We start from the raw sequence: 14,971 nt of genomic DNA, 5'->3' as shown, positions 1-14,971 counted from the left end.
CTTCCCTGGCATCAGGGCCCTTGGTACCAGGGGTACCAGTTACAAGGGACTTACCTGGGTGCCAGGGTTGTGCCAATTGTGGAGACAATGGTACATTTTAGGTGAAAGAACACTGGTGCTGGGGCCTGGTTAGCAGGGTCCCAGCACACTTCTCAGGCAAGTCAGCATCAGGCAAAAAGTGGGGGGTAACTGCAACAGGGAGCCATTTCTTTACACAAGCCCCCCCAGCCCACAGGCCAGGAGACTCAGCCAAAGCTGGGAGAGTCTTCCTAGTCTATCAGGCGAGGAAGAGTAGAGGAAGAGTAGAGGAAATAGGCTGGTTTGTTGCAGGGCCTACTCTGCCTTACATCCTCCTGTTCAGGTCATTCTCTCTGGGGAACTGACCCACTTCCACAGTGATAGGACCTAGTCTGAATTGCCTCTTATCTGTGTTTTTAATGTCTCCACCCATTCTCTCTATTTTGGGGTTAGAGGTATCCACCTCTGCTAATCTTATTGTAAGGAAATGCCTCCTTGGCATGGTTACCCCCTGACTTTTTGCCTTTGCTGATGCTATGTTTTGAATTGAAAGTGTGCTGAGGCCTGCTAACCAGGCCCCAGCACAAGTGTTCTTTCCCTAACCTGTACTTTTGTTTTACACAATTGGCACACCCTGGCATCCAGATAAGTCCCTTGTAACTGGTACCCCTGGTACCAAGGGCCCTGATGCCAGGGAAGGTCTCTAAGGGCTGCAGCATAGCTTATGCCACCCTGGGGACCCCTCACTCAGCACAGACACACTGCTTGCCAGCTTGTGTGTGCTGGTGAGAACAAAACGAGGAAGTCGACATGGCACTCCCCTCAGGGTGCCATGCCAACCTCACACTGCCTATGCAGTATAGAAAAGTCACCCCTCTAGCAGGCCTTACAGCCCTAAGGCAGGGTGCACTATACCATAGATGAGGGGCACCAGTGCATGAGCACTGTGCCCCTACAGTGTCTAAGCAAAACCTTAGACATTATAAGTGCAGGATAGCCATAAGAGTATATGGTCTGGGAGTCTGTCAAACACAAACTCCACAGCACCATAATGGCTACACTGAAAACTGGGAAGTTTGGTATCAAACTTTCTCAGCACAATAAATGCACACTGATGCCAGTGTACATTTTATTGTAAAATACACCCCAGAGGGCACCTTAGAGGTGCCCCCCTGAAACCTTAAACAACTACTTGTGTAGGCTGACTGGTTTTAGCAGCCTGCCACACTCGAGACATGTTGCTGGCCACATGGGGAGAGTGCCTTTGTCAGTCTGTGGCTAGTAACAAAGCCTGCACTGGGTGGAGATGCTTATCACCTCCCCCTTGCAGGAGCTGTAACACCTGGCGGTGAGCCTCAAAGGCTCAGCCCCTTTGTTCCAGCACCACAGGGCATTCCAGCTAGTGGAGTTGCCCGCCCCCTCCGGCCACGGCCCCACTTTTGGCGGCAAGGCCACAGGAGATAATGAGAAAAACAAGGAGAAGTCACTGACCAGTCAGGACAGCCCCTAAGGCAACCTGAGCTGAAGTGTGTAAAGAAATGGCTCCCTGTTGCAGTTACCCCCCACTTTTTGCCTGATACTGATGCTGACTTGACTGAGAAGTGTGCTGGGACCCTGCTAACCAGGCCCCAGCACCAGTGTTCTTTCACCTAAAATGTACCATTGTTTCCACAATTGGCACAACCCTGGCACCTAGGTAAGTCCCTTGTAACTGGTACCCCTGGTACCAAGGGCCCTGATGCCAGGGAAGGTCTCTAAGGGCTGCAGCATGTCTTATGCCACCCTAGGGACCCCTCACTCAGCACAGACACACTGCTTGCCAGCTTGTGTGTGCTGATGGGGAGAAAATGACTAAGTCGACATGGCACTCCCCTCAGGGTGCCATGCCAACCTCCCACTGCCTGTGGCATAGGTAAGTCACCCCTCTAGTAGGCCTTACAGCCCTAAGGCAGGGTGCACTATACCACAGGTGAGGGCATATGTGCATGAGCACTATGCCCCTACAGTGTCTAAGCAAAACCTTAGACATTGTAAGTGCAGGGTAGCCATAAGAGTATATGGGCTGGGAGTCTGTCAAAAACGAACTCCACAGCTCCATAATGGCTACACTGAATACTGGGAAGTTTAGTATCAAACTTCTCAGAATAATAAACCCACACTGATGCCAGTGTTGGATTTATTAAAAAATGCACACACAGGGCATCTTAGAGATACCCCCTGTATTTTACCCAATTGTTCAGTGCAGGACTGACTGGTCTGTGCCAGCCTGCTGCTGAGAGACGAGTGTCTGACCTCATGCGGTGAGAGCCTTTGTGCTCTCTGAGGACAGAAACAAAGCCTGCTCTGGGTGGAGGTGCTTCACACCTCCCCCCTGCAGGAACTGTAACACCTAGCAGTGAGCTTCAAAGGCTCAAGCTTCGTGTTACAATGCCCCAGGGCACTCCAGCTAGTGGAGATGCCCGCCTCCTGGACCCAGCCCCCACTTTTGGCGGCAAGTCCAGGAGAGATAATGAGAAAAACAAGGAGGGGTCACTGGCCAGTCAGGACAGCCCCTAAGGTGTCCTGAGCTGAGGTGACTCTGACTTTTAGAAATCCTCCATCTTGTAGAAGGAGGATTCCCCCAATAGGGATAGGAATGTGACCCCCTCCCCTTGGGAGGAGGCACAAAGAGGGTGTACCCACCCTCAGGGCTAGTAGCCATTGGCTACTAACCCCCCAGACCTAAACACGCCCTTAAATTTAGTATTTAAGGGCTCTCCCTGAACCTAGAAACTAGATTCCTGCAACAACAAGAAGAAGGACTGCCTAGCTGAAAACCCCTGCAGAGGAAGACCAGAAGACAACAACTGCCTTGGCTCCAGAAACTCACCGGCCTGTCTCCTGCCTTCCAAAGAACTCTGCTCCAGCGACGCCTTCCAAAGGGACCAGCGACCTCTGAATCCTCTGAGGACTGCCCTGCTTCGACGACGACAAGAAACTCCAGAGGACAGCGGACCTGCTCCAAAAAGACTGCAACTTTGTTTCAAGAAGCAGCTTTAAAGAACCCTGCAACTCCCCGCTAGAAGCGTGAGACTTGCAACACTGCACCCGGCGACCCCGACTCGGCTGGTGGAGAACCAACACCTCAGGGAGGACCCCCGGACTACTCTACGACTGTGAGTACCAAAACCTGTCCCCCCTGAGCCCCCACAGCGCCGCCTGCAGAGGGAATCCAGAGGCTTCCCCTGACCGCGACTCTCTGAAACCCAAGTCCCGACGCCTGGAAAAGACCCTGCACCCGCAGCCCCCAGGACCTGAAGGACCGGACTTTCACTGCAGAAGTGACCCCCAGGAGTCCCTCTCCCTTGCCCAAGTGGAGGTTTCCCCGAGGAAGCCCCCCTTGCCTGCCTGCAGCGCTGAAGAGATCCCTTGATCTCTCATTGACTTACATTGCGAACCCGACGCTTGTGCTAACACTGCACCCGGCCGCCCCCGCGCCGCTGAGGGTGAAATTTCTGTGTGGGCTTGTGTCCCCCCCGGTGCCCTACAAAACCCCCCTGGTCTGCCCTCCGAAGACGCGGGTACTTACCTGCAAGCAGACCGGAACCGGGGCACCCCCTTCTCTCCATTCTAGCCTATGCGTTTTGGGCACCACTTTGAACTCTGCACCTGACCGGCCCTGAGCTGCTGGTGTGGTAACTTTGGGGTTGCTCTGAACCCCCAACGGTGGGCTACCTTGGACCAAGAACTGAACCCTGTAAGTGTCTTACTTACCTGGTAAAACTAACAAAAACTTACCTCCCCCAGGAACTGTGAAAATTGCACTAAGTGTCCACTTTTAAAGTAGCTATTTGTGAATAACTTGAAAAGTATACATGCAATTGAAATGATTCAAAGTTCCTAATGTACTTACCTGCAATACCTTTCAAACAAGATATTACATGTTAAATTTGAACCTGTGGTTCTTAAAATAAACTAAGAAAAGATATTTTTCTATAACAAAACCTATTGGCTGGATTTGTCTCTGAGTGTGTGTACCTCATTTATTGTCTATGTGTATGTACAACAAATGCTTAACACTACTCCTTGGATAAGCCTACTGCTCGACCACACTACCACAAAATAGAGCATTAGTATTATCTCTTTTTACCACTATTGTACCTCTAAGGGGAACCCTTGGACTCTGTGCATGCTATTCCTTACTTGGAAATAGCACATACAGAGCCAACTTCCTACATTGGTGGATCAGCGGTGGGGTACAAGACTTTGCATTTGCTGGACTACTCAGCCAATACCTGATCACACAACAAATTCCAAAATTGTCATTAGAAATTGATTTTTTGCAATTTGAAAAGTTTTCTAAATTCTTTAAAGATCTGCTAGGGCCTTGTGTTAGATCCTGTTTAGCATTTCTTTTAGAGTTTAAAAGTTTGTAAAAGTTTGAATTAGATTCTAGAACCAGTTTAAGATTCTTAAAAAGTATTCCAACTTTTAGAAGCAAAATGTCTAGTACAGATGTGAATGTGGTGGAACTCGACACCACACCTTACCTCCATCTTAAGATGAGGGAGCTAAGGTCACTCTGTAAAATAAAGAAAATAACAATGGGCCCCAGACCTTCCAAATTACAGCTCCAGGAGCTGTTGGCAGAGTTTGCAAAGGCCAACCCCTCTGAGGATGGCAACACAGAGGAAGAAGATAGTGACTAGGAGGAAAATTCCCCCCTACCAGTCCTATTTAGGGAGAACAGGGTCTCTCAAACCCTGACTCCAAAAATAGTAGTCAGAAATGCTGGCTCCCTCACAGGAGGGTCCAGCCTCTCTGAAATCACTGAAGGTAACTCCAGTGAAGAGGACATCCAGTTAGCCAGGATGGCCAAAAGATTGGCTTTGGAAAGACAGATCCTAGCCATAGAAAGGGAAAGACAAGAGATGGGCCTAGGACCCATCAATGGTGGCAGCAACATAAATAGGGTCAGAGATTGTCCTGACATGTTGAAAATCCCCAAAGGGATTGTAACAAAATATGAAGATGGTGATGACATCACCAAATGGTTCACAGCTTTTGAGAGGGCTTGTGTAACCAGAAAAGTGAACAAATCTCACTGGGGTGCTCTCCTTTGGGAAATGTTCACAGGAAAGTGTAGGGATAGACTCCTCACACTCTCTAAAAAAGATGCAGAATCTTATGACCTCATGAAGGGTACCCTGATTGAGGGCTTTGGATTCTCCACTGAGGAGTATAGAATTAGATTCAGGGGGGCTCAAAAATCCTCGAGCCAGACCTGGGTTGATTATGTTGACTACTCAGTGAAAACACTGGATGGTTGGGTAACTGGAAATGAAGTGTATGACTATGTTGGGCTTTATAATTTGTTTATGAAAGAACACATTTTAAGTAACTGCTTCAATGAAAAGTTGCATCAGTATCTGGTAGACCTAGGTCCAATTTCTCCCCAAGAATTGGGAAAGAAGGCAGACCACTGGGTCAAGACTAGTGTAAGGAAATGCCTCCTTGGCATGGTTGCCCCCTGACTTTTTGCCTTTGCTGATGCTATGTTTACAATTGAAAGTGTGCTGAGGCCTGCTAACCAGGCCCCAGCACCAGTGTTCTTTCCCTAACCTGTACTTTTGTATCCACAATTGGCAGACCCTGGCATCCAGATAAGTCCCTTGTAACTGGTACTTCTAGTACCAAGGGCCCTGATGCCAAGGAAGGTCTCTAAGGGCTGCAGCATGTCTTATGCCACCCTGGAGACCTCTCACTCAGCACAGACACACTGCTTGCCAGCTTGTGTGTGCTAGTGAGGACAAAACGAGTAAGTCGACATGGCACTCCCCTCAGGGTGCCATGCCAGCCTCTCACTGCCTATGCAGTATAGGTAAGACACCCCTCTAGCAGGCCTTACAGCCCTAAGGCAGGGTGCACTATACCATAGGTGAGGGTACCAGTGCATGAGCATGGTACCCCTACAGTGTCTAAACAAAACCTTAGACATTGTAAGTGCAGGGTAGCCATAAGAGTATATGGTCTGGGAGTTTGTCAAACACGAACTCCACAGCACCATAATGGCTACACTGAAAACTGGGAAGTTTGGTATCAAACTTCTCAGCACAATAAATGCACACTGATGCCAGTGTACATTTTATTGCAAAATACACCCCAGAGGGCACCTTAGAGGTGCCCCCTGAAACTTAACCGACTGTCTGTGTAGGCTGACTAGTTCCAGCAGCCTGCCACACTAGAGACATGTTGCTGGCCCCATGGGGAGAGTGCCTTTGTCACTCTGAGGCCAGTAACAAAGCCTGCACTGGGTGGAGATGCTAACACCTCCCCCAGGCAGGAGCTGTAACACCTGGCGGTGAGCCTCAAAGGCTCACCCCTTTGTCACAGCCCAGCAGGGCACTCCAGCTTAGTGGAGTTGCCCGCCCCCTCCGGCCACGGCCCCCACTTTTGGCGGCAAGGCTGGAGGGACCAAAGAAAGCAACAAGGAGGAGTCACCGACCAGTCAGGACAGCCCCTAAGGTGTCCTGAGCTGAGGTGACTCTGACTTTTAGAAATCCTCCATCTTGCAGATGGAGGATTCCCCCAATAGGGTTAGGATTGTGACCCCCTCCCCTTGGGAGGAGGCACAAAGAGGGTGTACCCACCCTCAGGGCTAGTAGCCATTGGCTACTAACCCCCCAGACCTAAACACGCCCTTAAATTTAGTATTTAAGGGCTACCCTGAACCCTAGAAAAATAGATTCCTGCAACTACAAGAAGAAGGACTGCCCAGCTGAAAACCCCTGCAGCGGAAGACCAGAAGACGACAACTGCCTTGGCTCCAGAAACTCACCGGCCTGTCTCCTGCCTTCCAAAGATCCTGCTCCAGCGACGCCTTCCAAAGGGACCAGCGACCTCGACATCCTCTGAGGACTGCCCCTGCTTCGAAAAGACAAGAAACTCCCGAGGACAGCGGACCTGCTCCAAGAAAAGCTGCAACTTTGTTTCCAGCAGCTTTAAAGAACCCTGCAAGCTCCCCGCAAGAAGCGTGAGACTTGCCACACTGCACCCGGCGACCCCGACTCGGCTGGTGGCGATCCAACACCTCAGGAGGGACCCCAGGACTACTCTGATACTGTGAGTACCAAAACCTGTCCCCCCTGAGCCCCCACAGCGCCGCCTGCAGAGGGAATCCCGAGGCTTCCCCTGACCGCGACTCTTTGAACCTAAAGTCCCGACGCCTGGGAGAGACCCTGCACCCGCAGCCCCCAGGACCTGAAGGACCGGACTTTCACTGGAGGAGTGACCCCCAGGAGTCCCTCGCCCAAGTGGAGGTTTCCCCGAGGAATCCCCCCCTTGCCTGCCTGCAGCGCTGAAGAGATCCCGAGATCTCTCATAGACTAACATTGAAAACCCGACGCTTGTTTCTACACTGCACCCGGCCGCCCCCGCGCTGCTGAGGGTGAAATCTCTGTGTGGACTTGTGTCCCCCCCGGTGCCCTACAAAACCCCCCTGGTCTGCCCTCCGAAGACGCGGGTACTTACCTGCAAGCAGACCGGAACCGGGGCACCCCCTTCTCTCCATTCTAGCCTATGTGTTTTGGGCACCACTTTGAACTCTGCACCGGACCGGCCCTGAGCTGCTGGTGTGGTGACTTTGGGGTTGCTCTGAACCCCCAACGGTGGGCTACCTTGGACCAAGAACTAAGCCCTGTAAGTGTCTTACTTACCTGGTAAAACTAACAAAAACTTACCTCCCCCAGGAACTGTGAAAATTGCACTAAGTGTCCACTTTTAAAACAGCTATTTGTCAATAACTTGAAAAGTATACATGCAATTTTTATGATTTGAAGTTCCTAAAGTACTTACCTGCAATACCTTTCGAAGGAGATATTACATGTAGAATTTGAACCTGTGGTTCTTAAAATAAACTAAGAAAAGATATTTTTCTATACAAAACCTATTGGCTGGATTTGTCTCTGAGTGTGTGTACCTCATTTATTGTCTATGTGTATGTACAACAAATGCTTAACACTACTCCTTGGATAAGCCTACTGCTCGACCACACTACCACAAAATAGAGCATTAGTATTATCTATTTTTACCACTATTTTACCTCTAAGGGGAACCCTTGGACTCTGTGCATGCTATTCCTTACTTTGAAATAGCACATACAGAGCCAACTTCCTACAACTAGGGTAACCAAAACTTCCACTGGGGGTGACCAAAAGAAAGGGATTACAAAGCCTCCCCAGGAGAAAGTGGGTGACACTAGAAACAAAGAAAAAGAGTCCCCTGTAGGCCCCCAAAAACCAGACCAGGTGGGTGGGCCCAGAGACACAACCCAAAACAAAGGTGGGTACCAGGGTAAGAGCTGGGATGCCACTAAGGCATGGTGCCATAACTGTAAACAGACAGGGCACCACACCAAGGACACTTCTTGTCCCAAAAACAAACCCCCTAGCAAAACTCCAGGGGTGACCAGTGTAGCTATTGGGGATGACTCCTCAGATGAGGAGGTCTTCATAGCCTTCAACTGGAAAAAGGGCCCAACAGGTGAGTTGGAGATTCCAGAGGGAAGTAGACACTTCCACCACCTACAGGTGAATGGAATCCCAGCCACTGCCCTGAGAGACACTTGTGCCAGTCACACTATTGTGCATGACAGGCTGGTGTTCTCAAACCAGTACATCCCAGGTGAGATGGCCAGAGTAAGAGTTAGCCCAGACAGGGTCACTAATAGGCCTGTGGCTTTTGTGCCCATAGAAGTGGGTGGAACTTTTAGCTGGAGAAGGGTGGTACTCAGTACAGACCTCCCCCTTGATTGTCTCCTTGGAAATGACTACCCAGAGGTTAGTCAGAGCCTAAGAGAAGAACTGGTCCAGGGCCAGTCCTCTCCCAAGGATTCTGGAGTGCCTGCCTCTGCAGTAAATGCAAGTAGGCCCCAGAAGAAAAAGAAAAGGAAACAGAGTAGGAAAGGTGGACAACCTTTAGCCAAGGTTCCAGCAAGCCAAGGAGATTCTGCTCCAGTAGAGGAGAACTCCAAAAGTGGCACTGATAAAGTCCAACCTGACCCGCAAGAAGTCCTGGCTAGTCAGGCAACTGTTAAGCCTGAGTGGGTGGCTCCTCAGCTAACAGAAGAAAGAGTGGAAGAAGGGTGTTTACTACAAGATGTGGTAACCCCCCACTCTAATACAGCAGACAGGCACCCTGAACCCAAAGAAGCCTGTAACTTAGCCCCTTCCCTTGTAGGTGAAGAGCTAAAGGTGTGGTTCTGGGCACTGACAGCTGTCAGTGGCCTCTGCTGGGTGTTAGCCTTTATGGCTGCACTATCCTTGGCATGGTGGTCTGACCCCATGCCAAATAACAAGTTAGGCCCCCTGACCCGGTTGGTCATGGTGGGGTTACTCCAGCTCTGGGTAACCTCTTTGGGTAAGCTAGGGGTGACCCTGGCTAAGATAAGATTAGCAGAGGTGGATACCTCTAACCCCAAAATAGAGAGAATGGGGGAAGACATAAAAAGCACAGACAAGAGGCAGTTCAGACTAGGTCCTATCACTGTGGAAGTGGGTCAGTTCCCCAGAGGGAATGACCTGAACAGGAGGATGTAAGGCAGAGTAGGCCCTGCAACAAACCAGCCTATTTCCTCTACTCTTCCTCGCCTGACAGACTAGGAAGACTCTCCCAGCTTTGGCTGAGTCTCCTGGCCTGTGGGCTGGGGGGGGCTTGTGTAAAGAAATGGCTCCCTGTTGCAGTTACCCCCCACTTTTTGCCTCATACTGATGCTGACTTGACTGAGAAGTGTGCTGGGACCCTGCTAACCAGGCCCCAGCACCAGTGTTCTTTCACCTAAAATGTACCATTGTTTCCACAATTGGCACAACCCTGGCACCTAGGTAAGTCCCTTGTAACTGGTACCCCTGGTACCAAGGGCCCTGATGCCAGGGAAGGTCTCTAAGGGCTGCAGCATGTCTTATGCCACCCTAGGGACCCCTCACTCAGCACAGACACACTGCTTGCCAGCTTGTGTGTGCTGATGGGGAGAAAATGACTAAGTCGACATGGCACTCCCCTCAGGGTGCCATGCCAACCTCCCACTGCCTGTGGCATAGGTAAGTCACCCCTCTAGTAGGCCTTACAGCCCTAAGGCAGGGTGCACTATACCACAGGTGAGGGCATATGTGCATGAGCACTATGCCCCTACAGTGTCTAAGCAAAACCTTAGACATTGTAAGTGCAGGGTAGCCATAAGAGTATATGGGCTGGGAGTCTGTCAAAAACGAACTCCACAGCTCCATAATGGCTACACTGAATACTGGGAAGTTTAGTATCAAACTTCTCAGAATAATAAACCCACACTGATGCCAGTGTTGGATTTATTAAAAAATGCACACAGAGGGCATCTTAGAGATACCCCCTGTATTTTACCCAATTGTTCAGTGCAGGACTGACTGGTCTGTGCCAGCCTGCTGCTGAGAGACGAGTGTCTGACCTCATGCGGTGAGAGCCTTTGTGCTCTCTGAGGACAGAAACAAAGCCTGCTCTGGGTGGAGGTGCTTCACACCTCCCCCCTGCAGGAACTGTAACACCTAGCAGTGAGCTTCAAAGGCTCAAGCTTCGTGTTACAATGCCCCAGGGCACTCCAGCTAGTGGAGATGCCCGCCTCCTGGACCCAGCCCCCACTTTTGGCGGCAACTCCAGGAGAGATAATGAGAAAAACAAGGAGGAGTCACTGGCCAGTCAGGACAGCCCCTAAGGTGTCCTGAGCTGAGGTGACTCTGACTTTTAGAAATCCTCCATCTTGTAGAAGGAGGATTCCCCCAATAGGGATAGGAATGTGACCCCCTCCCCTTGGGAAGAGGCACAAAGAGGGTGTACCCACCCTCAGGGCTAGTAGCCATTGGCTACTAACCCCCCAGACCTAAACACGCCCTTAAATTTAGTATTTAAGGGCTCTCCCTGAACCTAGAAACTAGATTCCTGCAACAACAAGAAGAAGGACTGCCTAGCTGAAAACCCCTGCAGAGGAAGACCAGAAGACAACAACTGCCTTGGCTCCAGAAACTCACCGGCCTGTCTCCTGCCTTCCAAAGAACTCTGCTCCAGCGACGCCTTCCAAAGGGACCAGCGACCTCTGAATCCTCTGAGGACTGCCCTGCTTCGACGACGACAAGAAACTCCAGAGGACAGCGGACCTGCTCCAAAAAGACTGCAACTTTGTTTCAAGAAGCAGCTTTAAAGAACCCTGCAACTCCCTGCAAGAAGCGTGAGACTTGCAACACTGCACCCGGCGACCCCGACTCGGCTGGTGGAGAACCAACACCTCAGGGAGGACCCCCGGACTACTCTACGACTGTGAGTACCAAAACCTGTCCCCCCTGAGCCCCCACAGCGCCGCCTGCAGAGGGAATCCCGAGGCTTCCCCTGACCGCGACTCTCTGAAACCTAAGTCCCGACGCCTGGAAAAGACCCTGCACCCGCAGCCCCCAGGACCTGAAGGACCGGACTTTCACTGCAGAAGTGACCCCCAGGAGTCCCTCTCCCTTGCCCAAGTGGAGGTTTCCCCGAGGAAGCCCCCCTTTGCCTGCCTGCAGCGCTGAAGAGATCCCTTGATCTCTCATTGACTTACATTGCGAACCCGACGCTTGTGCTAACACTGCACCCGGCCGCCCCCGCGCCGCTAAGGGTGAAATTTCTGTGTGGGCTTGTGTCCCCCCCGGTGCCCTACAAAACCCCCCTGGTCTGCCCTCCGAAGACGCGGGTACTTACCTGCAAGCAGACCGGAACCGGGGCACCCCCTTCTCTCCATTCTAGCCTATGCGTTTTGGGCACCACTTTGAACTCTGCACCTGACCGGCCCTGAGCTGCTGGTGTGGTAACTTTGGGGTTGCTCTGAACCCCCAACGGTGGGCTACCTTGGACCAAGAACTGAACCCTGTAAGTGTCTTACTTACCTGGTAAAACTAACAAAAACTTACCTCCCCCAGGAACTGTGAAAATTGCACTGTGTCCACTTTTAAAGTAGCTATTTGTGAATAACTTGAAAAGTATACATGCAATTGAAATGATTCAAAGTTCCTAATGTACTTACCTGCAATACCTTTCAAACAAGATATTACATGTTAAATTTGAACCTGTGGTTCTTAAAATAAACTAAGAAAAGATATTTTTCTATAACAAAACCTATTGGCTGGATTTGTCTCAGAGTGTGTGTACCTCATTTATTGTCTATGTGTATGTACAACAAATGCTTAACACTACTCCTTGGATAAGCCTACTGCTCGACCACACTACCACAAAATAGAGCATTAGTATTATCTCTTTTTACCACTATTTTACCTCTAAGGGGAACCCTTGGACTCTGTGCATGCTATTCCTTACTTGGAAATAGCACATACAGAGCCAACTTCCTACAAAGTGACTCCGACTTTTAGGAATCCTCCATCTTGCAGATGGAGGATCCCCCCAATAGGGATAGGAATGTGACTCCCTCCCCTTGGGAGGAGGCACAGAGGGTGTAGCCACCCTCAGGGCTAGTAGCCATTGGCTACTGCCCTCCCTGACCTAAACACCCCCCTAAATTCTGTATTTAGGGGCTCCCCTGAACCTAGGAACTCAGATTCCTCCAACCTAAGAAGAAGAGGACTGCTGAGCTGAAAAACCCTGCAGAGAAGACGGAGACACCAACTGCTTTGGCCCCAGCTCTATCGGCCTGTCTCCCCCCCTTCTGAAGAAACTGCTCCAGCGACTCTTTCCCCAGGACCAGCGACCTCTGAATCCTCAGAGGACTGCCCTGCTCTAAAAGGACCAAGAAACTCCCGAGAACAGCGGCCCTGTTCACCCAAGACTGCAACTTTGTTTCCAAAGGAGCAACTTTAAAACAACTGTGTTTCCCGCCAGAAGCGTGAGACTTGAAACCCTGCACCCGGCGACCCCGACTCGACTGGTGGAGAAACAACGCTTCAGGGAGGACTCCCCGGCGACTCCAAGACTGTGAGTAACCAAAGTTGTCCCCCCTGAGCCCCCACAGCGACGCCTGCAGAGGGAATCCCGAGGCTCCCCCTGACCGCGACTGCCTGACTCTCAGATCCCGACGCCTGGAAAAGACCCTGCACCCGCAGCCCCCAGGACCTGAAGGATTGGAACTCCAGAGCAGGAGTGACCCCCAGGAGGCCCTCTCCCTTGCCCAGGTGGTGGCTACCCCGAGGAGCCCCCCCCCCCTTGCCTGCCTGCACCGCTGAAGAGACCCCTTGGTCTCCCATTGATTCCTATTACAAACCCAATGCTTGTTTGCACACTGCACCCGGCCGCCCCCGCGCTGCTGAGGGTGTACTTTTTGTGTGGACTTGTGTCCCCACCGGTGCCCTACAAACCCCCCCTGGTCTGCCCTCCGAACCGGGGCACCCCCTTCTCCATTGAAGCCTATGTGTTTTGGGCACCACTTTGAACTCTGCACCTGACTGGCCCTGAGCTGCTGGTGTGGTAACTTTGGGGTTGCTCTGAACCCCCAACGGTGGGCTACCTTGGACCCAAATCTGAACCCCGTAGGTGGTTTACTTACCTGCAAGAACTAACAATTACTTACCTCCCCTAGGAACTGTGAAAATTGCACTAAGTGTCAAGTTCTAAAATAGCTATATGTGTTTTATTTGAAAAGTATATATGCTATTGTGATTATTCAAAGTTCCTAAAGTACTTACCTGCAATACCTTTCATGCAAAGTATTACATGTAGAATTTGAACCTGTGGTTCTTAAAATAAACTAAGAAAATACATTTTTCTATACAAAAACCTATTGGCCTGGAATTGTCTCCGAGTGTGTGTTCCTCATTTATTGCCTGTGTGTATGTACAACACATGCTTAACACTACTCCTTTGATAAGCCTACTGCTCGACCACACTACCACAAAATAGAGCATTAGTATTCTCTTTTTGCCACTATCTTACCTCTAAGGGGAACCCTTGGACTCTGTGCATACTATTCCTTACTTTGAAATAGTGCATACAGAGCCAACTTCCTACAAAAAGGGTTCACATCAATGATACAAGTCAGTTGCACTGAAAGACATCCTTTTCAGAGGTCCCTTTAAAGATTCTACTCTGTAGGCTTGTGTAAGCCTTGTGAGATCTACCAACAGCACAGGGAGATCCATATCAAAGGTTCTGACAAATTATGAGTGTGTGCACGCTGGGGTTAAAAAAAAATGTAAACATGAATTTAAATGGAATTTGGAACAGGCTTAGTTTAACTGCTGCCCCACAAAATGATCAATGAGAAATTGAAATGTTTTTGTCTGTCTACAGTGTTCAACGTCTTCAAAGATTTTGGGTCCCATAATTATTTACCAAACCTCAAAGCAGAAGTACTCAAAACTGATGCAACGCTGTAATCTGCTTACTTTTAATTACACATTTCAATATCCTTCAAATCATTCACAAGTAACATTTCAGGTACTTGCATTCACTCAGTTACTTTACTCAATTTTAAAATCAAAACCATATGGAAATCCACCAGAGTAGAACTATGAGTGGTTACATTCTTTCTAAAGTTAAGCCGCACAGTCTCCTTCCCTACCGCTCTATTATGAAACTGATGGATTCTCTGTACTCCACAGGGCCATGCATCACCTGCAGCCACATCATGCAAAGATTGCCCTATATTATATTCGCTAATTAAGAACTAACACTTCCTGCTTTCAAACTATTTTCTCTCTTAAAATAAAGAGTTCACACAAATACACCTGTTTTCTTGTCTTTCGCCCGGTAGACAACACCGTATGTGCCCTCTTCAATTCGGTTCAGACACTGAAATTCTTCCACACTACGACAACCCTAGAAGAGAATAAGTAGGCTAGAGGTGAGCAGTACCATGACATTACACAAATTTGAAAGAACTGTATTTGTGCAACCATACTAATTCACTCATTCAATGGGAGGATTATGTCACCACAGCACGTACTTCGTAGTGCAAGAAGCAGCAGATATTTAT

At 49.9% G+C, this 14,971-nt stretch overlaps 1 protein-coding gene across 11 annotated transcripts in view; it reads right to left on the bottom strand.

Annotated features, from left to right (window-relative positions):
• LOC138301017 (cyclin-dependent kinase 11B-like) overlaps positions 1 to 14,971 on the bottom strand; it is a 634,168-nt gene that overhangs the window by 275,456 nt on the left and 343,741 nt on the right. For all 11 annotated transcript variants that reach the window (XM_069241025.1, XM_069241026.1, XM_069241031.1 and 8 more), the window contains one exon: positions 14,724 to 14,814. In XM_069241025.1, coding sequence (XP_069097126.1) covers positions 14,724 to 14,814 — 91 coding nt within the window. The remainder of the gene's footprint in view (positions 1 to 14,723; positions 14,815 to 14,971) is intronic.

Source organism: Pleurodeles waltl, chromosome 6, assembly GCF_031143425.1.
Source record: "Pleurodeles waltl isolate 20211129_DDA chromosome 6, aPleWal1.hap1.20221129, whole genome shotgun sequence".
NCBI classification, from domain to species: Eukaryota; Metazoa; Chordata; class Amphibia; order Caudata; family Salamandridae; genus Pleurodeles; species Pleurodeles waltl.
Note: the sequence above shows the minus strand (reverse complement) of the source record. Positions and strands in the feature narration are given on the sequence as shown.